This window comes from Rattus rattus, chromosome 14 (genome assembly GCF_011064425.1).
Source record: "Rattus rattus isolate New Zealand chromosome 14, Rrattus_CSIRO_v1, whole genome shotgun sequence".
Lineage (NCBI taxonomy): Eukaryota > Metazoa > Chordata > Mammalia > Rodentia > Muridae > Rattus > Rattus rattus.
The window spans coordinates 65671406-65696681 of record NC_046167.1 but is presented as its reverse complement, the minus strand read 5'-3'; the positions used below and the strand labels follow the sequence as shown (position 1 = coordinate 65696681).

The window sequence follows — 25276 nt, the reverse complement described above, 5'->3', positions numbered from 1 at the left end:
GTTGACTTGTGTATGTGTTGTATGAGTGTGTACTAAATGCATGAGCAGATGAGAGGTCAGTGTGTGTCTTTAAATTGCTCTTTACCATTTTTAAAAAAGAGATTAGATTGGTTGGTTGGTTAGCAAACCCTAGGAATAGATCCCCTTTGTCTCTTGTCTCCCCAGTGGGGTTACACTTCACTCAGCTTTTTATATGGGTACTAGGGATCCGGATTCAGATTTTCATGTTTGCACTGTGAGCCATCTACCTAACCTTGGCTCTTAGTGTTGGTAAGATTTAACCCACTGGGTTAGTAAAATAGACCAAAAACAAAAACCTCAATAATGTACATGTCTGTGAGAATTCAGGCCACTAAGAGCCCCAGAGTGGCATATATAGTAAAGGAGTCAGCAGTGAATTATACTTCTGGGCAGCTGTCTGATTTTTTTTTTTTTTTTACTGTCATGATTTACAGTCATTTTAGAAATATCATTGATGACCGATGTGAATTTGTAAGTCATAGGGTTATCCATCCTGTAACTTTGGTGTGGAAGGGAAAGAGCCATTTTAAGCAGCAAGAATGACTTAGGCTAGATGTAGATCTGCTCACGCTCTAATGGTCCTGTTGCCTTTACCTACAGGACACGGCTCTGGACTCAGCCACCAGGAAAGCCGGAGCACAAACAAAACAGTTATGAGCAGTTCAACTTCTACGAGCTGTGTTCATATGCACATTATTTTATTGCCTTTATGTGCACACATGCCAGTCCACAGGTGGAGGAAAACTGTTAGAAATCAGTCCCCTCCTTCCACCATTGTGTCCTGGGGATTAAACTCAGGTTTGTCAGGCACATTAGACAAGTGCCTTAATCCACTGAGCCATCTCATCTGCCCTGAATGTGTCTTAGGGTGCAAATACTCTATTTTAACTCATTCTAACAGTGCTTTTTACCCATCCCATTCTCTAATCCTTGCTTCAGTGTGGACTGTGGCATGTGTGCACACATAAATGCAATAAGATAGCGTGCATATGAATACAGATTGTAGAGAAGTTGAAATATAACTGTTGGGTTGGTTTTGGCTTTCTTGATTGCTGAATCCAGAGCCTTATGCATGTTAGACAAGTGTTCTATCGCTAAGCTATATCCCATCCTGTTTAATTTTTAGATATTATTTTGGTTTTGGTTTTTTGAGACAGGGTTTTTCTGTAGCCCTTGTCTTTACTTTGTAGACCAGGCTGGCCTTGAACTCAGAGATCTGCCTGTCTCTGCCTCCTGAGTGCTGGGACTAAAAGTTGTGCCTGTACATCTGGCTTTTTAGTTACTTTTTGTTGTGCTGGATGTTGCTTATGCCAGACAAGGTTTTGTGATACTTAAGTGTCAATACAAGTAGCTTTCTAAGTTTTAACTAATATTTTTCTTAACATGTTTTTGTAACATTGTATTTAATTCAATTTAGCTATTCTTCCAGATTGTTTTTGTGTCTTTGTGATTAAACCCAAGGCTTTCCTTGCATGCTAGGGACAAGTTCTTCACAGTGAGCCCCAAAATGAGAGAGAGAGAGAGAGAGAGAGAGAGAGAGAGAGAGAGAGAGAGAGAGAGAGAGAGAGAGAGAAACATGTGAGCACAAGCTTCAAGAAAAACCTCTCCTTTTTTCCTGAGGGTTTTTTTTTTCCACTTTTAAACAATTTCATCATTGTCATGCATACCTTATTGTTTTGGAGAAAGATTGTTTGAATTGTGGTAAAGTATTCAATACATAGGAAATAATTGATCAGTTTTAAATGTGTAGTTCATTGTGTTTAAGTATACAGACTTCTTTTGCGGATACTATCTTGGACCTTTATCTTACAAAGCTGAAAGTCTCCATAGAACAAAACCTTCTCATTACCTCTCCTTTGGTACCTGGCATATTGTTCCAACTAGAATTTAAGTACTGGATCTCACATATTCCGGTTTATCTTACGGAACAAGATTGACCTTGAATTCTGAACCTCCTGAGTGTAGGAAGTTAGATGTGTGCTATACCACACAAAAGGATTGAATCCTTTTGTATGCTAGATAAGTGCTTTATCAACTGACACTCACCCCCCCCCGTTTTTCTGGTGCTGTTTTCCATAGTTCATGTGTTCCCCCCCCCCCCAAGTTCTGTACTTGTTTATATTGGTTTGGTCTTAGTTAATTCCATTCTGGTTGGAACCTTAGATAATACAGTAAGGTTGGAACCTTAAACATGATTCTATAGTTCTTGAAGATATACAGGAAGCTGGTTAGAGAGATTCTGGAAAAGATTAATAACATGAAGTTGGTAGGTAAATAATATGGGGGTGTATTCTTAAAAGCATAGTATTTAAAAATGCAGGCAAGTTCAGGAATATCTCTGTCATTACAGAGAAGAGGGGAGCTTTCTTGAAATCAGTGGGCATGAAAATGACATCTTATTTGAGAGGAAAATGAGAGTGTACTTAAGTTATTTTAGAACATAATAAGCAGTAACTAGCCTTTTAGAAAACAGTAAAGCTTAATACTTCACTCTTGTATCCTCACTGACTGCTGCATCCTAGCTAGAGTAAAGATTAGTATTAGATTGTAACAGTGGCCTCACTCAAGAAAATACAAACGTTATGAATAGATTTAGTCAGCTGGGGGAAAAATAGTTGTATTTCAGCTCTCATACAACACATTGTCCTGAGTGATAAGAAGTCTTGTCTCATTAAGGAAGTTTGTTACTTGCTTTGTGGTCCAGACTGGCATTGGAAATGCAACTGTGGTAAAGACTTACTGTGTTAATGCATTACCTTTTCTTGGTTTTATTTGTAATGTTAACTCTTCTTTTAAGAACCATCAACCACCAGTACTGCTTCAAATTATCCAGATGTATTAACAAGACCTTCTCTTCATCGGAGTCATCTGAATTTCTCCGTGTTAGAATCCCCTGCTTTGCACTGTCAGCCATCCACGTCCTCTGCATTCCCAATCGGCAGTTCTGGATTTTCCCTTGTGAAGGAGATTAAAGATTCTACCTCTCAGCATGATGATGATAACATCTCAACTACCAGTGGGTTCTCTTCAAGAGCTTCTGAGAAAGGTACTCTTGGTATCAGGTAGTAAGTTTTGTCACCAAGAATAAATCTCTCAACTCCTCCCCGCCACCCCCCAAGATCTTTGTAACCATAACTGGCCTAGAACTTGCTCTGTAGACTAAGCTGTCCTTGAACTGATAGGCATCTGCCTGCATCTGCCTTTTAAATACTATAAGGAATTAGAGACCACCCTAATTTAGGTGTTTTTTTAAATTTTTTAATTATTTATTTTTTGTTGTTTTTAGATTTATTTTTTATGTGTATGTGTTTGCCTGCAAGAGCTTTTGTACATCATAGGTGTGTCATGTGTATGTACCCAAAGAAGTCAGAGGAGGGCATGGGATTTCCTATTATTGGAATTCTAAGTAGTTGTGGATGGATGCTGGGAACTGAATCCAGCATCTCTACATGAGTGATTCTTAATTGCTGAGCCATCTTTCCAGCCCTCCTTTGGTATTATTTGTTTGTTTGCTTTTGTTTTTAAAGACAGGGTTTCTGTGTGTAGCCCTGACTGACCTAGAACTCATTCTGTAGACCAGGCTAGCCTCAAACTCACAGATCCTCCTACCTCTCCTCCCAAGCATTGGGATTAAGGGTGTGTCTCCACTGCCCATCTTTCAATTTTAGTTTTTAACTTTGGTTTTCATTTATAAATATATGATAAAAATCTGGGCCTTAGGGTCTTAAAATTGGCACTATTACGACAAATTACAAATTTTTGTTTTAGATATAGCTGTTTCAAAGAACACTTCCCTGCCACCTTTGTGGTCCCCCGAAGCAGAGCGTTCTCATTCACTCTCACAGCATACTGCCATCAGCTCCAAAAAACCAGCATTCAACTTGTCTGCCTTTGGAACACTTTCCACCGTGAGTACTGACTATAGTGGGTATGTATTATCACAGATGTTAAGTATTTTTGCATATAATTTGTCACTGTGTTTCTATGCAGTCACTTGGGAATTCTTCAATTCTTAAGACAAGTCAACTTGGAGACTCTCCTTTTTATCCTGGCAAAACAACATATGGTGGGGCAGCTGCTGCTGTAAGACAGAATAAAGTACGAAGTACACCTTACCAGGTTAGTTTGAGTAGGATTGTTGATAAACTTTCCCATAACTAGATACTGACTACTAATACCCAAGACTTGAATGAATTATACAAATCTTGAATTGTATAAATCTTACGAATTTAGAACCCTGAGGCTTTTAAAAATTTAGGATATGCGAACATTTTAATTGCAGTGAACATACTGATTATTAAATGTGTGTGTGTGTTTAGGCAGTATGACAATTTCACTTTTTAAAATTTGGTAAAAATTACACATAGGAGTTGCCTTAATTTTATCATATTTGAATTGTTATAAAGCAGTATTGTCACTACTGCTATTCAAATTATGAAGACATTTTCATCGCAATAAAACATCTTAGATATTCTTAGCATCAATGTTTATAGTCATTCCCTAGGAACCATTTGCCTGTCTGTATTTTAGGGCTTTTTCTGTAATGTTAAGTGAATTTAGTTATACAGTATGTAGCCTTTTGAATTGAGCTGATGTGATATATTTGCTGTGACTGTGACTTAGTCTTCACACTTTAATTCCTTTCTGTTGCTGATATTAAGCTGTAGTTTATTATTGAAAGGATACTGGGTTATTTTCAGTTTTAGCGTTTATTTCAACTCTCTTGGACATAGATTCAGGAGTTAATTAAGATTGTTCATCACAAAGCTAAGTGTATGACAACAAGACAGGCATTTTCTGGTGTAAGTACCACCTTGTTACCTGCACTATCACCACAGCTGCTCCACACTTGGAATTGTCAGGTTTTGTTTTAGTCATTCTAGTAGGATCACAGTGGTAATTTCAACTTAGGGTTTTCAGTGGATTGTCCTCAATAACTAATGATGTTGAAGTCTTTATGTTTTTATGTTTCAGAGTTTTTTTATTTATCTTGTTTTAGTTATTTACTTGTTTGTTTCCAGACAGGGTTTCTCTGTGTAACAGCCCTGGCTGTCCTGGATTTGCTTTGTAGACCAGGCTGGCCTTGAACTTAAATAGATCTGCCTGTCTCTGCCTCCTGAGTATATGATTAAAGGCATGTGGCACCACTCCTGGCCCAGAAGTTTTTTATAATTTTTTAAATTTTACAAATCTTGTTCATTAAAAAAATTGGGTTGTGTTCTTGATGAATTTTAGGGATTACTTTTTATGGTCTAGTTATATAATTTTTAATGAGATGTGTATTTTATAGGCGATTAGTTGGTATATTTTATTTTTCTTCTGTTTTGTGCTTTTGGTATCTTTTGTAAGACATCCTATATATAATTCAGTGTCACAGTAGTTTTGTAGAAATTTCATAGTTTTTTATGTTTTAATTTAGAGCTGTCATTTATGTTGGTTTTGTGTCTGGTATGAGGTGTGAATCAACATCGATCTGTTGTACATTTGAGCATTGCTGTACCAGTTGTTGCACACCCCTCCATTGTGTTCAGTTGTACAGAGTCAGTTTCACACATTGTTCTTTTCTGCTTACCTTCAATATCTTTCTTTATTCTGGTACTTTGTTTTGAGCGCTCTGTTGGTGTAGTTCTTGGAATTTCATAAAAATGGAGAACATGTTGATTTTTGCAATGGCTATTGGGATTTTAATGGTGATTACAAGATAAAATGGAGGAAAATTTATATGACAAATTAAGTTTTCTAATCCAAGAAGATGGTGTATCTTTCCATTTATTTAGGAGCTTTTAAGCTTTTTTTCATTATTGTTTTGTAGTATATAATATGTGGACCTTGAATTAGTATTTCCTGTGGCTTGATATTGGTCAAGAATAGATTGAATTATTTGTTCGGTATACCTAATTCATTTGAAATACGTCCCAACCAAGAAACATGTTTAATTCTATCAAACATGTAAGAAAGAAATGAATTCCACAGTTTCATACAGTACAAGAGGAGGGAACTTTTCACAACATACTTATGAAAAGAGCAGAGATATTTCAAGAAAGCTCCAGGCTAACATTTCTCATTAATAGTAGGCATCTTTTGACCAGAGATATATTTGTAAGTTAGTTCAAATCCTATCTCATGATGGTCAAGTGGAGTTTGTCTTAGGAATGCAACATTTGCCTAGTATTTGGAAATGAATGTAATCTGTCTTTTTCAGAAGAGATAGAAAAAAACATATGAAACATTTGACAAAAATCCTTCATCTTTGATAAGAATTTTCATCTACTAGATAACCTCACCCAATACTGAACATCTGTGTAATCTGTGTAAATCCTCAGACAGTATCTGGCTTTTTGATGAAAGGCTGAATGCTGTCCCTCTGAGATTAGGAAAATAATATGATTACCTCACTGCTATCCCTCCTTAAAATCAGGCTGCAGTTTCTTCTAGTCAGTTCAGGAGGTGTAAAAATATACCAAGCCTAAATATTGGAAAAGAAGAACAACAGTATTTTCAGTCAGGATAGTGTGCTTACATTCCTTTCTAAGAGCTGCCATAACTAAGCTTATCAAGGATATAAGCTAGAAGGCTGGTATGTGAACTCACTCGTGTATATTAGCAGAGTTAAAAATTGAACAACTCTTTTTTTTTTTTTTTTTTTGTTCTTTTTTTCGAGCTGGGGACCGAACCCAGGGCCTTTGCGCTTCCTAGGTAAGCGCCTACCACTGAGCTAAATCCCAGCCCCTGAACAACTCTTAAAGAAGTATCATTTGGTGGTTTGAGGTAGTATTTTTCGAGGAAGGAGCTATTGTGAACTATGTTTTTTTTCTTGATTTTTTTTTTTTTTTCGGAGCTGGGGACCGAACCCAGGGCCTTGCGCTTCCTAGGCAAGGGCTCTACCACTGAGCTAAATCCCCAACCCCATGAACTATGTTTTTTTTTAACAGATAAAGATTGTTCAGACTGTTTATAATTAACAAATGGCACAAAATACTTAAGTGTTAATCTTGAGATAGTATTGCTGGACTGTTTCTGACTTGTCAGCTTCTGAATAATGACACAGAAACTTATATTTATCAATGAAAGTTTAGGTCTTAGCTTAGGCTGTTTCCCAACTTGCTTAATTAGCCCAGTTTATTTTAATCCACATTGTGCCACATGGCCTGCCACTCTCATTCAGTCCCAGCACCTGTTCTTTATACCTACACTGGCAAAAATTCCTGCTGGCCTCTGAATTCTTCTGCCAGAGTTCCTATCTCTGCCTGAAAGTCCTGCCTTTCCTTACCTGCCTATCTATAGGCTGTTTAGCTCTTTATTGAAGCCAATCATAGAGTGCCTTAAGCAGGAAGGAAGGACAGAGGTACACCATCACACAGTGCACAAAAGATTGCCCCAACAGGGTAGGCTGTGTTCAAGGTTTTTGTGCTGACTGCTATAGAACATGAAAGAAATTCCTGTATAAATTTTACTTATTCGTAAATTGGTGTGACTTTTTTATTTTATGATAACACTTTATATTTTAAAGACAGGAGATGCTATATGGAAGCTTTTGGATTGGGCAAATGTAGAGAAAACATTAAAATGAGTATATTTGAAGGTTTGGTTTTGTTTTATTTTAGGCTGTAATTTGGTTTCCTTATTGACTAAAAAATATCTATTAATCTATTTCTGAGTGTGTATAAGAGTTTTGTTGGTTTGTTTAAAACTGGGCTTCACTATAACAGTTCTAGCTATCCTGGAACTCGCTCTGTAGATTAGGCTGGCCTTGAACTCATGGCCTCCGGAGTGCTAGGATTAAAAGCACATGCCAACACCTCCTGACCGAGAGCTGTTCTGTTAAAGTAGAAAGGTTAATGTTGGAGTTTATACAGGTGGCTTATTCTAAAGGGGAAGCTGGATTATATTATGTTTGATAAACTTTTTAGTTAAAAGTTGAGCTTATTAGAGAGCATGTTACACATTTAGGTGATACAAATCTGTAAGCAATTCATAAAATAGTCTTTTCCTGCTGTCATTTTTTTCTTATTGAGGATATTGAACAATTTTTAGTGCCAGATTATGCTTATCTGGTGTATCCTTACCTGGTGGGTATTTGTATTTGAAAGTTTCCTTGGTTTTGTTTCCACAATCATTAATACACACCAGGTTCTTAAGACTTATATACAGTATCACAGCTCTTTGGAAAATTGGTTGTTGTATTTGACATAATTGAAAAACACTAAAGCAGGGGCTGGGATTTAGCTCAGTGGTAGAGCGCTTGCCTAGGGAAGCGCAAGGCCCTGGGTTCGGTCCCCAGCTCCGAAAAAAGAACCAAAAAAAAAAAAAAAAAAAAAAAAAAAAATGAAGGTGGGGAAAAATTAGGCTATATTTTTGAGATATTAGTCATAATGCTAGCTATATCAGGTTTGTGGTGTCCATGTGGTTGGGATGCTGTAATGTATCTTTGAAAAAACGTATTTTTATTGAAATTGGTAAGATTTCTGTGTATTAAGGTCAAGGTTTTGGAGCTGGAGATGGCTCAGTGGTTAAGAGCACCAACTGCTCTTCCAGAGGTCCTGTGTTCAATTCCCAGTGACCACATGGTGGCTCATAACCATCTGTAATGAGATCTGATGCCCTCTTCTGCTGTGTCTGAAGACAGCTACAGTGTACTTATATAATAAATCTCTTTTTTTTTTTTTAAAAAGTCAAGGTTTTGTTTTCTAACCCCAATTGTGTATTTCTTCTCTTCCCTTTCCTCCCATTTGCTTCTAGCTCCCCTTAATCTCTTCCAAATCCATTGCTTTTTACTTTGCTAGCAGAGTGTGCATGCCATATGTTACTTGTATATACATAATCTAAGGGTTGACCATTTGATATTGGATGACCAATTGGTGTGCTTTTCCTTAGGAAAGACAATTTCTTCTGATCAGTGATCCTTAATTGCTTATAATTTGTCTAGATTGAAGCCTTGTGAGCCTTCCTCCTTCCATGTTAGATATTGGTGACATCCTTGTTCAGTCAGCTACATTGGTCAGATTTAATAGATGTAGCATCTCTTGACATTTCTAGGAGACACAGTCTCAGAGCAAACTCCCTTGTTCCTCTGGCTCCTACAATCTTTCTACAACTTCTTTGCAGTAGTCCCTGGAACCTGTGGTGTAGGAGTTTTGCTATAGATGTATAAGTAGGGGCTGGGCTCCCCAACTCTACTTTTTGACCAGTTATAGTTGTATTTAATGGTGTCTGTTACAAAGAGAAGTTTCCTTTATGAAAGATGTGCATATAAGTACATACACCCTTGGGTAGTTGGCTAGGTTTGCAGTATGAGGCATGATTTCCTTCTTGTTGAGTGGGCCTTAAGTCCAGTTAGAGAGCTCTTGGCTACAAAGTTCACAGTTGGGGTTGTTCCATGCTGGTAGTTGTGGTTCATTGGCATTATAGCTTGATTGATAGCTTCTCTCCTTTGGAAGCTGATCCTCAGGGAGAAAGCTTGCACATCAGATCTAAAGCTCTTTCTTCAAGAAATAATGTATTTGAAAATCTCTTTGTTGTACTAGTTATGGTAAATTAAGTCATAGTTATAAAAGTGGTTAAATTTCTATTACTTTAAAATCTTAAGTCTTTTTGATAGTTCTTTGAATTCTAATGAATTATTATTGTTATTGTTGTTGTTTATGTATACATCATGCCTGCATGTATGCCTGCAAGGCAGAAGAGGGCACCGGATCTCATTATAAATGGTTGTAAGCCACTATGTGGTTGCTGGGAATTGAACAGGAAGAGCAAACAGTGCTCTTAATCTCTGAGCCATCTCTCCAGCCCCCATGAAATATTTAATACTCAACATTACAGATGTCTTGATTTGTCAGTGTGTTTGTTTTTGTTTTTTATTGAATATCTGGTCAAGATGTTGCAAAACATTTTTATGGCTTATCCAGTTCTCATCTTGGAACACATAGATAAAATTCCTTTTTAGAACAGTGCTGTGGTGTCTTAGAAAAAAATGGCCCCCAAAGACTCATAGGGAATGGCACTATTAGGAGATTTGGCCTTGTTGGAGTAGGTGTGGCTTTACTGGAGGAAGTGAGTCACTTTTATCTACTCCTGCCTGCTGATCCAGGTATAGAGCTCTGCCCCTTCTCTAGCACGATGTCTACCACGGCAAGCAGCTGTGCTTTCTGCCAGAGACATAAGATTAAACCTCTGAAACTGTAAGCCAGCCAGCGTTGCTATGGTCATGGTGTCTTCACAGCAATACGACCCTAAAACAAGTGCATTTTGCTTGTTTTTCACTTCTGATTATTAAAGTAATTCAGTTGTCAAGAGAATTGGTTTCAGTAGTTGCATAGCCTGTGTCCTTTCAGATAAGTCCTTGGACTTACTATATGTTGCAGCAAGTAACACAGACTTTGTTTTCTAGGCTCCAGTTCGAAGACAGATGAAAGCCAAGCAGCTCAATGCACAGTCTTATGGTGTGACCAGTTCAACAGCACGGCGGATATTGCAGTCATTAGAAAAGATGTCAAGCCCTCTTGCGGTAAAAGTTTGAAATCATAATGAAATGTAATGCAGCAGAATTTGAATTTAGTGAAAAGTCTTAATTTTGTTGCTAACGTTGTTTTGTTATTGTAATGTTAACAGGATGCAAAAAGAATTCCATCTGCTGTTTCTTCTCCTCTGAATTCTGTACGTTAACTTTAAATCTTACATGATATGATAGTTGTTTTTCAGTATCCTACATATTTTAACACTTTCTCTTTTTTTCAGCCCCTTGATAGGAGTGGGATAGATAGCACAGTTTTTCAGGCAAAAAAGGAAAAGGTAAGCTATGTAAAATGTCAGAAGCTTTGTTGGGTTTACAGTTAGAAACTATATAGATTGATAGCCACTAGGGAACGTGTTTGAAGAAGGGATTGTTTCTACTTTAGACTTTGTAGCTTCTCTGGCAGCCTTGGGGTGACCAGCGTAGGGAGCACATTCAGCATTTTCTGGAGTTTTCTTCACCCTTATGTTCATGACAGTCTTTATGGCTCACTATATAGGTAAATAAAGCTAGGAGTGAAAGTGTCTCCAGTGTTTAGTCATTTGAGTACAGCACACTTGTGCACTCATTGAAATAGCTGATTTTAAAGAGTTTTCATTGTCTAGCAAGCTAAATCTTGTGCATAATAGAGCTTCAGGTTTGGTTTTTCAAGGTAGGGTTTCTCTGTGTCGCCCTGGCTCCTCGGGAACCAGCTCTGTGGACTAGGCTGGCCTTAACTCACAGAGTTCTGCCTGCCTCTTGAGTGCTGAGATGAAAGGCATGGCCTACCACTGCCTTGCCTGAGCTTCATTTTTGAAATGTATTTCATCATCTAGTCTGTGCCCCCCCCTTGGGGGAGTGTTTGAATTTCTAGGGTTACCTAGATATTTGTAGTTAGGTAAGAGGAATCTACTATGATCCACTTTCATGGTGTTAATTTAAAATGTACCTCAGACCCAGATTTAAATCATAAGAATAAAAGTTTAAGATTGTGACATAATATAAATTGTCAATAAAAATACTGCAAATGGTTGAATATAGTTTAAAAGTTTATGAGTTGCTAGAAATTAAAAAACTGGAGTACAATATTCATGTGTCATTTGTGACAGAGTTCCTCATTGGGGAAGGAGAGAGCTATAGAAACTTCACAGAAAGCTTCTTCCTGGAAACCAGCACTATTGGCGGTTGTGGCTGAGTGAATAGACTATTCATGGCATGACAGTTTATGGGCACAGTGGATGTTCTTGACTTTTTAATAATCTCACACCTATAGGAGTTTTACTATATTTCAGGTTAGCAAAACACTTGTGTACTTAGACCCAAAACCAGTTCATGTCTCAGTCTGGAAGTCTTAGTATAATGCTTTATCAGTTAGACTCAATAGTATAAGGCCTTTGGTTTTGTTTGTTTGTAAAATGACTTTGAAGAATTTGCATATGTGGTTAGGGATTAGAAAACTTTTATAGCTAGTTTTAAATTTTTAATAAATGATGTTATTTGTGTGTATTGTTCTGCATATATTGTATTTATATGTACCATGTACATGCCTGGTGTCCTTGGAGGCCAGAAGAGAGTTTCAGATCCCCAGGAACTTGAGACATAGATGATTATAAGCTGACTATTAACTATTAGGTCATTTTGTGTGTGTGTGTGTGTGTGTGTGTGTGTGAGAGAGAGAGAGAGAGAGAGAGAGAGAGAGAGAGAGAGAGAGAGAGAGAGAGATACTGATATTAACTATTTTGGAATAATTTGAGATATACCACTGTTAAATAAGATTTTTTTTTTTGATTTCTCTTTTCTTATAAGGTGGACTCTCAGTATCCCCCTGTTCAGAGACTAATGACCCCAAAGCCAGTTTCCATAGCAACAAATAGAACTGTCTATTTTAAACCATCTCTGACCCCATCTGGTGACTTAAGGAAGACTAATCAAAGGATAGATAAAAAGAACAGTGTGAGTTTGATTGTTTATTTTGTTTTCTTAAGACAGTGTCTTGCTATGTAGCTGGTCTGGAACTCAGTAGATAATTAACCTCACGTTCGTTCATATCAGTTACATTGCTTTGCCTTTCAAGTGCTGGGTTATATAGGTGGATTGACCACCATATCTGTTTGAGTGTATTTTTTATCCGTTTATTTTTTTCTTCTTGAACTAGTCTTTGAATATTGGCTGGATTGAATAAGGAAGAAAATGTAAATTAGAGGCCCACTGGTGTCATCTGGTAATTGTATGGTGTATGATGTCTGTAAACTGGTGAAGAGTTAGAATTGATATCCCTTCAGAATAGCCTTTACATTGATCAAATCCTAAATTTGTATGGGTAAATTTATTGCTTAAATAAGTTTTGTTAGGTTTACTTATCTATGAATTTTATTTGTGTGACTGATTTATAAAAAGTTTCAGATGTCATCTCATTTGACTGAAGTAATTTTATATTAACTCATCTTTAAAAAATATGTATACAGTTTTATCTGCTTCTCTAAACTGGAACCCAAAGTTTAGATACTGCTTTTGGGTTTTTCCCCCTAGACCACATAATGGTTTATTTTTTGAGATGTTTTATGTACCATAAAGTTAAGTATTTGATGCTTATTCATTAGTGGTTTTAGAACATCCATAGGCGTTGAGCCATAACTGTGTTAAGTTGTAGGACATTTTCATAATTTCCTAAAATTTTTTAATAACTGTTCTCAGGGTAGTGGTAATGATTATATACTTGTAGCAGATACGATTGTTTTTAAAGCAGGGTATTATTTCATAAAATGGTTTTATGGGACTTATTACTTGGGCTCTTTGGAGTCTTTTCAGAGTTTGCTCTAATGTATAATGCTGCTGTAGACTTATTTAGGTACACTTTTGTGGGTATGAGTTTTTATTTTTCTTAGGTCTTTGCCTAGGAGTGGAATTGCTAGGCATGTTTTTAAAGAGACCAGGCTAGTTGTCAAAATGTCTCACATTTTGGGTTACTTGTCATTTACTTTAGAGAAAGTTTTTTTAGTTTATTGTTTTACTGTTTGTGCCTACACTCTTTTCCAGTCTCATAAAAACAGCTCAGTTTCTTGAAAAACATTACATTTGGTAGACTAGTGTAGTGATTACCCAGGTACTAGCTAATATTAGTTTATTAGTCATTAATTTTTTTGTCGTATTAGGGTGTCTTTATTGAACCTTCCTATTTTCAAGAGTAAAAAATATTATTATTAATAATTAGTCAAGCCTAATTGCTTGTCAAGGCTTCCAAGGCAAGTGCTTTACCACAGAGCTACATCTCAGCTTGTAAGAAAAGTACTAGTATTTTACTAAATTTGTCTTTTTCCCCCCTCTGTTTATTTTACAAATTAGGATTCTCTGTAGTAGATAATAGAGTTCAAACCCAAGAAGAGAATCTTGGTGCTGCACAAAACTATAGATTTTATTTAGATGTTAAACAGTGACAGACATCAAGACTGTGACATGTAGTTGTCATCTGTCTTTGTCTCCATTAATCTAGAATATTTTTGAAAAGACGAGTTAGTTACTGTATAGAACGCACAGCACTAAGAGATTGTCCTGGGTGGGTCTAGATTCTGGTTATTCCTGGTTACCCACTGAAGGAGGGTTGAGCTCATCTTAGGGCTCAAGTGGAACTTATCCTGTCTTTTTTTTTTTTTTTAAAGATTTATTTATTATTTTATGTATATAATAAGTACTCTGTCACTGTCTACAGGCACACTAGAAGAGGGCATCAGATCTCATCACAGATGGTTGTGAGCCACCATGTGGTTGCTGGGAATTGAACTCAGGACCTCTGGAAGAGCTGTCAGTGCTCTTAACCACTGAGCCATCTCTCCAGCCCTCTCCTGTCTATTTTTGATCCCATTAGCATTATTGAGAATTTTTGCCTCAAGCTGTTTTTGATTGCACTGTGGTAGACTTTTAGTTCTATTGTTCTTTTTCCATCTATTGATTGGCCCTTTGCTGTAGAGAATTTTCTGTGTTTAAGTGAATCCTTAATTTTAGAGTTGCTTCTTTGATGCTTATCTTCCCCTGTTTTTGCCTTTGAATGGATTCCTGTGTCCTTTTATTATGCCCCATCAGTTTTGGGTTTTTTTTTTTTTTTTTTGGTTCTTTTTTTCGAGTTGGGGACCAACCCAGGGCCTTGCGCTTTCCTAGGTAAGCGCTCTACCACTGAGCTAAATCCCAGCCCCGGTATCTTATTTTTTATATTGCAAGGTAATTCCATTCTTGTACATTTCTGGCTCTCTGATAGTTCTGACGAGTTGGGAGTACTTTATATCTCAGATTCTGTCCTTGTAAAGTTGTCTATCATTTAGTGCAGCAAAAAGGAAAGTTGTCCCCTAAAAGTCAGTGTGACCTTTGGACTAGTAGATGTGTGACATTTTGTATATATGCTCATATTACAGTGCACAGTGCAGTTGTGACCTTTGGTTAGCATTCAAACACAATATCTAAATTACATATACCAAGGCCATTAGAAAATCAAATTTTTAATTTCAAATAATAAAATTTATAAGTAAAAGGATGTTAAGAGAGTTTGAATCTATGGATGTAGCTTTCAGTGGTGGAAGTACTTGCCTTGCATTTGATAAGGGTGAGTTAATCACAGCACTGAAAAAAAAAACTAAGCCAGAAATGCTCACCTGTGATCTCTGCACTTGATGGGTGGAGGCAGCGGGAACTAGATCTCAAGTTCAGTCTGAGCTGTATACGGAGTTCGAGGCACTCCTCATTATACCCCACTCCCCAAATTATTATTATTATTTTTTTAAATAAAATCCTCATAATATTTTTTTCTTTCAGACTGTAGATGAAAAAAATATCTCAAGACAAAATAGAGAGCAAGAAAGGTAATGTCATCATATACTGCAAATGGATTTCTTTATATTTAATTTGTAGGGTTCATATTTACAATAGCCTTGAAGATAAAGAAAATTGAAACGTATACTTAGCGAGATGCTCAGCAGGTCAGGGTACTCTACCAAACCTGAAACCTGTGTTTAGTCCCACATAGTGGAAGGAGAGAACTGACTGCCAAGAGCTTTCCCACTAGCCTTCACAAGCTGCCCATGCTAAGATCATGTGTGCTTACATGCCCATGAATGTATGAATACATAAATAAATGCAGAAGAAATTTCAAAGTATATTTGGCTATACCCTAATTGTTTTGTTAGCTGATCTGGTGTTTGAATATTTATTTAACAGTTTCTGCAACAAAATATTGAAATTGTTCTAATTTTCTTTTTTTTGTTTGCTAGTGGCTTTTCATACCCCAATTTCAGTATTCCTGCAGCCAATGGTTTATCTTCTGGAGTAGGTGGTGGAGGTGGCAAGATGAGAAGAGAGAGAACAACACATTTTGTTGCTTCCAAACCTTCAGAGGAGGAGGTAGGCTCACATTTTATAGAACTTTGAGAGGGTGGGGGTGAAGTAAGGCCTATAGGAATGGGGCTTGAAGATTTGGAGTGAAGAGTATCGACCATTGAAACCATCCTTTCGACTATTGCTCTAATACCCAGTCCAGAGGCCTCAACTTCATGAATTGGGTAAAATAACTTTTAAAAACCCCTCCACCTTTTTATTTTATGTATTTTTGTATGTGAGATAATTCCCATCGACATTATTGGATTCTCTGGTTGCTGCCTTCGGGTTTTGCTTGTTTCTCAAGTGTACATACGATTAACACTGTGTACTCTCTCTGTGATGGTTCATGTTAAATGGAACAATGGAATTTACATTTCTCTGCTGTTTATCCTTTGTGCAGATTTACTACAATTAGTCCATTCTCTCATCAGGGTACATTTGGGCTGATCCCCAGTATGTGCTAAGGTGAATATTGATACACTTCTCCTTTGCCATGTGCAGTTTGGTCTGGAGGATATTTACCAGGAATGGGATTTTTGGACTGCAGGGTTTGACATGTCTTTAAATGTGTTGGTCTTGGCTATTCTCTTCACAACACTCCATGTGATCATAGATGGATCTTAATTTTTAAAATTTTTCCTTACTGGGGTTGGGGATTTAGCTCAGTGGTAGAGCGCTTGCCTAGGAAGCGCAAGGCCCTGGGTTTGGTCCCCAGCTCCAAAAAAAAGAAAAAAAATTTTTTTTTTTTCCTTACTAGCATTTGGTTTTGGTCCATTTCTAGTGTGATAGCTAGAAAAAAATGTCACCCGGGCTTTATTTTGCGTCTTGTTTCATGGGAAGGAGGAATCTTTTGTATGTGTTTTGTGACCATTTAGATTTGTCTTTATTATTTTCCTATTAATTAGGATGAGCTCTTGGACTGGTGAGGTAGCTCTGGGTAGAGGTGCTGCTGCCAATCTGGTGACTTTAGTTTCATCCCTTCCCATGGTGGAATAGGAGGTCTGAGTGTGCGGGTTGTTGGTTAACCGCCACATGTGTGTGTGTTTACATGTGCACACACACAAACACACACAGAAGTAGGTAAATTTGAAAAAGAATTGATCTCTAGGTATTGCTTAGATATAGAACATAGAGACTAATTGAAGATTGGTTAAATTGACTTTCTGTCTAGAGATTGCTCATTTTATTTATTTTAGCTACTTTTTGAGTTGGAATATCCCGTTTCAGTCTTGTTAAAATTGATTTCATCCAAGCTAAATCATTTTAGGCTTTCACCACCTTCTAAGATGTTCAACTTACTTGCTCCTTTAATTGGAATGTAGGGCTTTATAAACTTTTATGTGTAGGGGTGCTTTGACTCTGCGTGTTATTTCTTTGCACCACACACATGCAATGCCCATGGAGGTTTGAAGAGGGCGTTACAGTCCTTCAAATTGGAGCCATGGATAGTTGTGAACCACCATCTAAGGTTGGGAACTGACTGAACTCAGCCCCCCTGCAACAGCAGCCAGTTCTCTTAACAATGCAGCCATCTTTCCAGCCTTGGGGACTTAATACTTTGACTGACTTGTTTCCAGTTAGAATTTCTCATTATGTTTATTGTATTTTAAAGTTTAAAACTTAGATTTCATTAATAGGGATTTTTTTTCTGGTATGTGATTGTGGTCACATGTGTGGAGACCATTGGACAGCATCAGGCATTGATCTTTGTCTTCCTCCTTGTTTGATACAGGATCTCTGTTGTTTGCTGTGTTCATGCCAGGCTAGCTGGCTGGTAAACTGCTGGGAATTCTCATCTATGCCTCCCGGTTTGTTATGGAAGCAGGGGGATTACCAGATATTTGCTGCCTGTGGTTTTATGAACGCAGGTCCTCACACTGGTCAAAAGTGCTTTTTCCCACTGAATTATCTTCCTCAGCTCAGTGTTTGTTGTTTGAAGTTGAGTTTAAAATCTGTCAGTGTTTGCTTTTGTAGATTTTTGTGCAGTTTTTTCACTCTAATTTTTTCCCTTGGTCAGTTTTGCCTCTTGAGTACCAGAATGAAAACTCCAGCAGTATAACTTTGTTAGGATTATGCTAAGGGCTTTGGCTTAGTTGCTCGTCTGGGGGTTGTTTTTGCTTGTCACTGGAGTGTTGTGAAGGGACATGCTCTGCCTTTTTGAAAGAAAACTTGAGCTTTGAATGCCCTTGGTCATACAATATGTACATTTTGTACTTTGTATGGCATACTCAGTTGGTTTTTTCCCTAAAAAGTATATTAATGTGTGTGAGTACACTGTAGCTGTCTTGAGACACACCAGAAGAGGACATCAGATCCCATTACAGATGGTTGTGAGCGACCACATGGTTGTGGGAATTGAACTCAGGACCTCTGGAAGAGCAGTCAGTGCTCTTAACCACTAAGCCATCTCCCCAGCCCTTGATTTGCTTTTTTAAAAAAATGTTTTAGGTGTTCCTGTATGGAGTGTGTGTATGTGGGTTGTGCTCTTGAGACGTGTGTGGCATTGTTTCATAGTGGAGCCCTAAATGTAATACAGAGGAAGACATTTCCCCCCATTTTAAAATACCTTTTTTTCAGTTGGTGTATGTGTGTACGTGTGCGCACGCGTGCACAGTCAGTGTTTGCCATGGTGGACAACTTTTAGGAGGAAGTTTTCTTATACCACTCTGGGTTCTGGGGATAGAGCTCAGGTCGTCAGACTTCTCCAGTGTGCAGTTTTGCCTGCTCAGCCTGCTCGCCGACTCTTAATTCTTATAAGATTGGAAATTGGTGCTGAAATTAGGTTACATGGCAGTTGGTGTCACAACTGGGAATTCAAGCCTTGTTTAGGTTTTTAATTCAAGTGCTCTTGTTAATTTTGCATGGGGTCTGCTTTCTTCATATTTAAAACTTGATCATAGCTACGTCAGTTCTCTTTGAACATAGTAAAATAATTAAAGCACATGACAGATGACATTCTTACAAAACATGCTGTGTTTTAGGAAGTGGAAGTACCATTGTTACCGCAAATCTCTCTACCAATCAGCAGTTCTTCACTGCCCACCTTCAACTTTAGTTCCCCTGTGATCTCGGCTTCTTCTTCGTCACCAGTCAGCCCTTCTCAGCCATTATCAAACAAGGTATATAGAACCACTGTATAAGTGAGGTGATGTCTGTTTTTACTCCTTAATTTTTAAAACTGGTTTTCACTATAAAAATCAACTCAAACTAAGAGAAAAATGGAAAAAATATTGGGGAGTTGGTGCTGGGAATTGATTCAGGGCATTTTTCATATTGGAAAAGTTTGTCTTCCACATCCCAAGAAGTGTGAATGATGTTTTATTTTTTTAAGTGTATGAATATATACAGTGGGAGTATTCACATCTCATATAGTCTATACTAGACCAAAGTTGTTCTCCAAACAGTATTTCCAGTTCAGGAAAAAAAGTTACTAGGCAATGTTTTGCTTTAAAAAATCAAAGTGATTTTTAAATTTAAATGGAAAAAGTACTATTATTTCTTTGAGATAATCTTAAAGTCTATTTTATTGTTCATTCTTCTAAGTAGCTTTTTTGTGTGTGTGTCATTTTTCATCACTCTTTAAAAAACAGGTACAGATGACCTCTCTGGGCAGCACAGGCAATCCCGTGTTCACCTTTTCCTCTCCCATTGTGAAGTCCACGCAGGCAGACGTGCTACCTCCAGCATCTGTAAGTACCACGCAGGGATAGCTCGGGATTGATTTCAGAGCCATGGTGTATTTTTTAAAATAATTTTTAAAAAAGTCAAACCCAAGATTTCATTGGTAGTAAAATGCTTCTCTAGCATTACAGGAAATGTTTTGTATTTTCTAGTACATACTTAGATAATGTGTGCATGCATTTTCTTCTGTGTAGTTTGGGCAGTTAAAGTGAAGATATTCTGATTTCACTAGTACTTTTTCAGTTATTCCCAAAGAAGTGCATTCACTTGCACTCATTCATACTCTAGAAATTGAACATGACATACCTATCGATGTCCATGTTCAAAGTTCCCTCATAACTACCCTATAATGCTGATTAGTTTCTGTCTGTTGTAGATAAGATGGAAAGACCTTGGCAGCTACATCATGGCATTTAAAAGCTCTTTAATCATTTTTAATCCTGAACAGGATCTGTAATATATCATCCTTTATATATTGCATTTATTTATTTATTTATTTATTTATTTATTTATTTATTTATTTATTTATTTATTTATTTTGAGACAAGGTCTCACTGTGTAGCCCTTGGCTGTCTTGGAGCTCTTTATGTAGGCTAAGATAGCCTTGACCTCAAAGAGATCTACTTGCCTTTGCTTCCCAAGTACTGGGATCAGGCCACACCTGGCTTGTTTTCAGGTTTTGAATGTATGCTTGGTTTTTTGTTTTGTTGTTGATTTGTTTTTGTTATAGGTATTACGGATACAATTAATTTTCTTGGATCTCTGAAGTCCATTTCTTGTTCCCCAAGCGCTCTCATTCATATATATAATTTAGGAGGTGGGATATTAGAGTTTTGTGAGTATTTAATGTAATATTTTGAAAGAAGAAAATATATAAAGAATGAAAAATGCTGTCAAAGTGACATGCCATAATGTTAATACAGAAAAATTCATTTATTTAAGAAAGATTCTGGCTGTGTTGCTTAGGCTCACTTCAAACTGGGCTCAAGTACTTTTTTCTCCCTTAGCTTCCCTGTTTATAGTACATAAATTTTAAATCTAGAAATTATAAAATATGAAAAGCTATTTACTCGTAATTGAAATTTGCTATACTATTGATGTCATCTCAAACTAAGTTCTCTTACTTGTTTCACAATATTCTGACACCTGAGACATACCTTTTCTCATTGTAGATTGGATTTACGTTTAGTGTGCCTCTTGCAAAAACAGAACTTTCTGGCTCTAATAGTTCTTCAGAAACAATTTTAAGTAGTTCAGGTAAGTGAGAAAAATGCTTCACATTCTTTACAAAACTAACACCCTCACTGTGTGTTAGAAGTAGTACTTCAGATTCTTTGGTCATGCTTAAAAGTGCCTTAAATAGTGAGAGCTATTTTACCTGAAGTGTTTTTGTTGTTGTTGGTTTTTATTTTTATTATAGTAACAGCTTGGTTTACAGTAAGCAGGTCATATGGTGTATTTGTTCTCTTAGAATAAGGTACTAAGTTTTTGTCATTGATGTCTTATTACCACTGGGGGTTTGGCTATATTATAGTTATGGTGGATCCAATCTTTATTTTTACTGCGTACTTTCTATAGAAGCATTTTTATTTATGTATTATGCTGAATTCAACAGATTAGTGATGAATAGTTTCTGAACTGAAGAAACTTTACATCTTGAGTGAATAAAATAATCAAACCATTAAAACAGGTTTTTGGAATGGTGGTGGGTTTTGGTGTTTGGGAAGTATAAAAGCACTGAGTTTTAGGTCAAGAGTTTGGAGCAAGGAAAGGGCAGGAGCAGAATTGCGGCTGATTTACACTTGGCACATCTTTGTCATGAGGCCGGAGAAGAAGCATTAAGTCCTAAAAGCCCTTGTCTTCCATGTTGAACTGACTTAATTGACAAGGCACACTTCCCCACCCCAGTATTGGTCCTTGCTTATACTAGGTAGGTTTTATTCTGAGAGGGTTGCTTTTGTTTTTGTTTTGCAAGAGAGTCTAAACATCTCAGGCTATCCTGGAAGTGTGTAGACCAAGCTGACTTTCAGAGATTCCCGTCTCTGTCCTGAGTGCTCAGATCAAGGGTGTGCATTGCCCATTGCTTTTATATGGGAGTAAGTGAAGCAGTGGGTATGGAGTGACAGTGGTGCAGTGAGGAAGAGCATCCGTAATGTACATTGTGTATAGAATGTTGTCAGGTGGAGATTTCAGTTGAGGACTCGAGCCCTGTCTTAAAGTGTTTTGATTTTTTTCCTAAATCTAGATCCTTTTAAAAAATAAATATTATTAAATCAAAAAGAAGCTAGAAATGTCTTTGGATTTCTACTGATCTAAGCAATAAGAAACAGACCACAGAAGGGTTCTAAAAAACAGTGTGGTCTCCCTCACCTCACCCATCTGGGTGAGACAGATCTGATCATAGAACTTACTTAGCAAGCAATTCCAGTTGTAATTCTTACCATTAGTTATTGTCTTGAATGTTGTTATGGATTTAGGAAAAACTTTGAATTGCTCAATCTCGAGACTAGTTTCAACAAAAATCTCTAGACATAAATCTGCTTTGCCAGTTAGGCTTTATGAATAATTTTTGTGGACTGCACAGCATTCTGTTTCATATTTTATGTAATAAGATCTTTATTATTAATATATGTTTTTCTGTACTATAATTGAAGGATAGTTTCAATCATAGTATGGATTACTAGATGTGAAACCCTGCTATTTAAGGTCACAGTCTACTGAGTCTAGATAACTCCTGTGAGCTCAGTGCAAAATGGAGGACTCACACTCCCATTTCCAGCAGGGCTTTCTCTGCTCTGCCTGACCTTACCTGGTGAGCCAGACCCCCACAGACTGTACCTGAGGATGTCTGTCTCTGTCACATAATCTTTGGGGAACCTACAAATTCAACTTCCCCTTTCCTCTTAAACCTGCCCAGCAAGTACCTGGGATTCCTGGAATGCCTCTCAATGCAAATGAGGCACTCACCACTAGAAAAAGCTGAACAGGAAGCCACACTCATTGGCTGACAGTTGTCTTTGTTACCTTTTCTCTGTGGGAGTCTGAGGAGGAAGGTACAGTGTAAAGAGTTTCGCAGTGGCAGATCCACTGCCCTTTGTTACTTGTCCATTATTTTTGAATTGCATCAACTTTTTCAGAGTTTTAGAAACTGATCAAAAAGTTTTTTTATGATTTAAAAGTTACAGCTCAAGATAACACTGTAGTGAATAGTTCAAGCTCTAAGAAGCGAAGTGCCCCTTGTGAGGACCCTTTTACACCTGCAAAGATCCTGAGAGAAGGAAGTGTTTTAGACATTCTGAAAACGCCTGGTAAGTGAACAGCTGCTTTTTTTTTTTTTTTTTGGTTCTTTTTTTCGAGCTGGGACCGAACCCAGGGCCTTATGCGCTTCCCTAGGCAAGTGCTCTACCACTGAGCTAAATCCCAACCCCGAACAGCTGCCTTTTTTTGATAGCTTAAAATTTCTATTGTAAACTCATGTTTACAGTAATGTAAACATAAATGTTGTTACATTATGTTATACATTTAAAAAATACAAGTAAATGCATGTAGGAAGATGACTCTTGAATGCAGATATAATGTGATATAATTTCTTTTATGAGAACTATTTTAGAAGGCTTCACTTCTTTGTCGTTCAAGGATTGTATTAACAGGGAAATCTCTTTAGCACATGACTCAACGTTTACTGCCGTTGCTGTCAGCACCTTTCACTGATGAGATCATTGAACTGCCACTGCCTCACAGTTCTCTCCAGTTTGACATGCATGTGCCACTAGGCTAAGTTTGCAGAAGTGTAGCGTATATGAAGAATTATAGTGTGGTATTTGTTTATTTTTTTATTTACATCTATTTATTTTTATTTTGGTGGAGGGTCAGGGTGGGGGTCTTTCTCAGTGTAGCCCTCATCCTCCTGTAATTTGTTCTGTAACTAGGCTGACTTTGAATTCATCCTGCCTCTGCCCCCTGAGGGCTAGTATTAAAGGTTTGTGTTAGCACCACCCAGCACAATCAAAGTTTATATGTATTGAGGCATAGTATAATAATACTTGTAATTATCCTGTTAGAGTAACAGGTAACTAACTTGAAGAGGATTACTAGAAATTAAGTAAGAATACTTAATTTGAATATTTTTCAATTTGAATCAGAAGAGAATGTTCATAGTTTGAATTATAGCGAATTCTGGATGTGAAGTTGTTTATAAGCTAACCTAATAGCCCAGAAAAAATGCAGACTTACTTAGCAGATGTATTCAGTGTACAATGGGTTAAGGTTTAAAAAGTAACCCTATTGTCCTCTTTAACAAGGTTCAAAGGATTTGGTGGTTTGGGCTCAGATTTTTTCCCTTTAGAAGATAGTACACGCTGCCTACATAGGAGCTATGACTAAATTCCAAAGTACATGGACTAGAATTACCAATTAGCAGGTGGAGCCAAATGTGTAGCTTTTTTCTCACATATTTTTAGAGCTACAGTTTGTATTCATAATCTTGATATCCATCCATCCATCCATCCATCCATCCATCCATCCATCCATCCATCCATCCATCCATCCATTCTGAGACAAAGTTTCTCTTGTAACTTTGACTATCCTGGAATTCACTCATCCTGGCCTCTGCCTCCCAGTGCCGAGATAAAAAGTGTGAACCAAAAGCGTCTGCTACCACCACCACCCAGCATCATGTCCCCTTTTAGCTAAGCTTTAAATAGAAAACAGTAGGAGACTTCATTTGAATTGAATTTGGAAAACCTGACAATGGAAGGAAAAAAACATTCAGTGGCTCCCAGGGAAAAATTGCTTCTGGGATTATGCCAGCCTGATCATGGGCAGCATATGGAAGCTCATGACTTTCATTCTCTTTTAGTTTTTGAATATAGGATGGCACTGTGTTAACGTGGCTGGCCTGGAAGTTCACTGGGCCATTGTGCTAACATTGTTCACAAACAAATGATCTGCCAGTGTTGCCTCCAGAGTGCTAGGATTAAAGGAGTGCCCTACTCTGCCTGGCTGGATAATACCTTGACAACACTAGACAGACTGTATCAGTCTTTCTTTTCTTTCCTGTTGTACTAAAGGCTGGGAAAACCAGATCCCTGATGGTGTGGGTGTATGGTATGAAATGTAGCTTGTTTCAAAGAAAGACATTTCCTAGGTATTGAGTCAATTTAATGAAAGATTCTCTACTTCCATACCACAGTTCCATGTGAATATTTTTCTTAAACTATTCCTTCAGTACTTCAGCAAGAAGTACTCCAAAACTGTATTGATGAGCGATGTCACGCATCTAACTTGGGTTTCTGTCACTAAGATTTCTCCTTTGTGAGGACAGACAGTGTCTTAGTCACTTTGTTTATAGGCCTGTCTAGAGGTTTGCCGCATCTTTGTTGGGACTTAACAACTATTCAGTTTTAAAGGTTACTAATTAAAAGATGATCCTTGATCTAGGCTTAGGTGGTGTACACTGTAATTCCAGCACCTGTCCAGAGGGTTTGCCACATCTTTGTCGGGACTTATTATCAAACTATGTACTTTTAAAACTTACTAATTAAACATAATCCTTGATCTAGGCTTAGGTGGTGTACACTGTAATTCCAGCACTTAAGATTGGGGCAGGTGATGAACTCAAGTTTGACCTCAGCTAGATACTGAGACCCTATGACAAAATATCAATCCTGGATAGATGGAAGGACTTCTATGAAATGCCTGTTTTACACTGGCCTTTAGCCAGAC

At 37.4% G+C, this 25276-nt stretch overlaps 1 protein-coding gene across 1 annotated transcript in view; it reads left to right on the top strand.

Moving 5' to 3' along the window:
- Nup153 (nucleoporin 153) overlaps window positions 1-25276 on the top strand; it is a 52340-nt gene that overhangs the window by 13295 nt on the left and 13769 nt on the right. Inside the window, exons 3-15 of the mRNA XM_032885124.1 lie at window positions 2819-3067; window positions 3790-3929; window positions 4012-4140; window positions 10409-10525; window positions 10630-10674; window positions 10756-10809; window positions 12317-12463; window positions 15311-15357; window positions 15766-15895; window positions 18853-18990; window positions 19462-19560; window positions 20725-20809; window positions 22732-22860. Coding sequence (XP_032741015.1) covers window positions 2819-3067; window positions 3790-3929; window positions 4012-4140; window positions 10409-10525; window positions 10630-10674; window positions 10756-10809; window positions 12317-12463; window positions 15311-15357; window positions 15766-15895; window positions 18853-18990; window positions 19462-19560; window positions 20725-20809; window positions 22732-22860 — 1509 coding nt within the window. The remainder of the gene's footprint in view (window positions 1-2818; window positions 3068-3789; window positions 3930-4011; window positions 4141-10408; window positions 10526-10629; window positions 10675-10755; window positions 10810-12316; window positions 12464-15310; window positions 15358-15765; window positions 15896-18852; window positions 18991-19461; window positions 19561-20724; window positions 20810-22731; window positions 22861-25276) is intronic.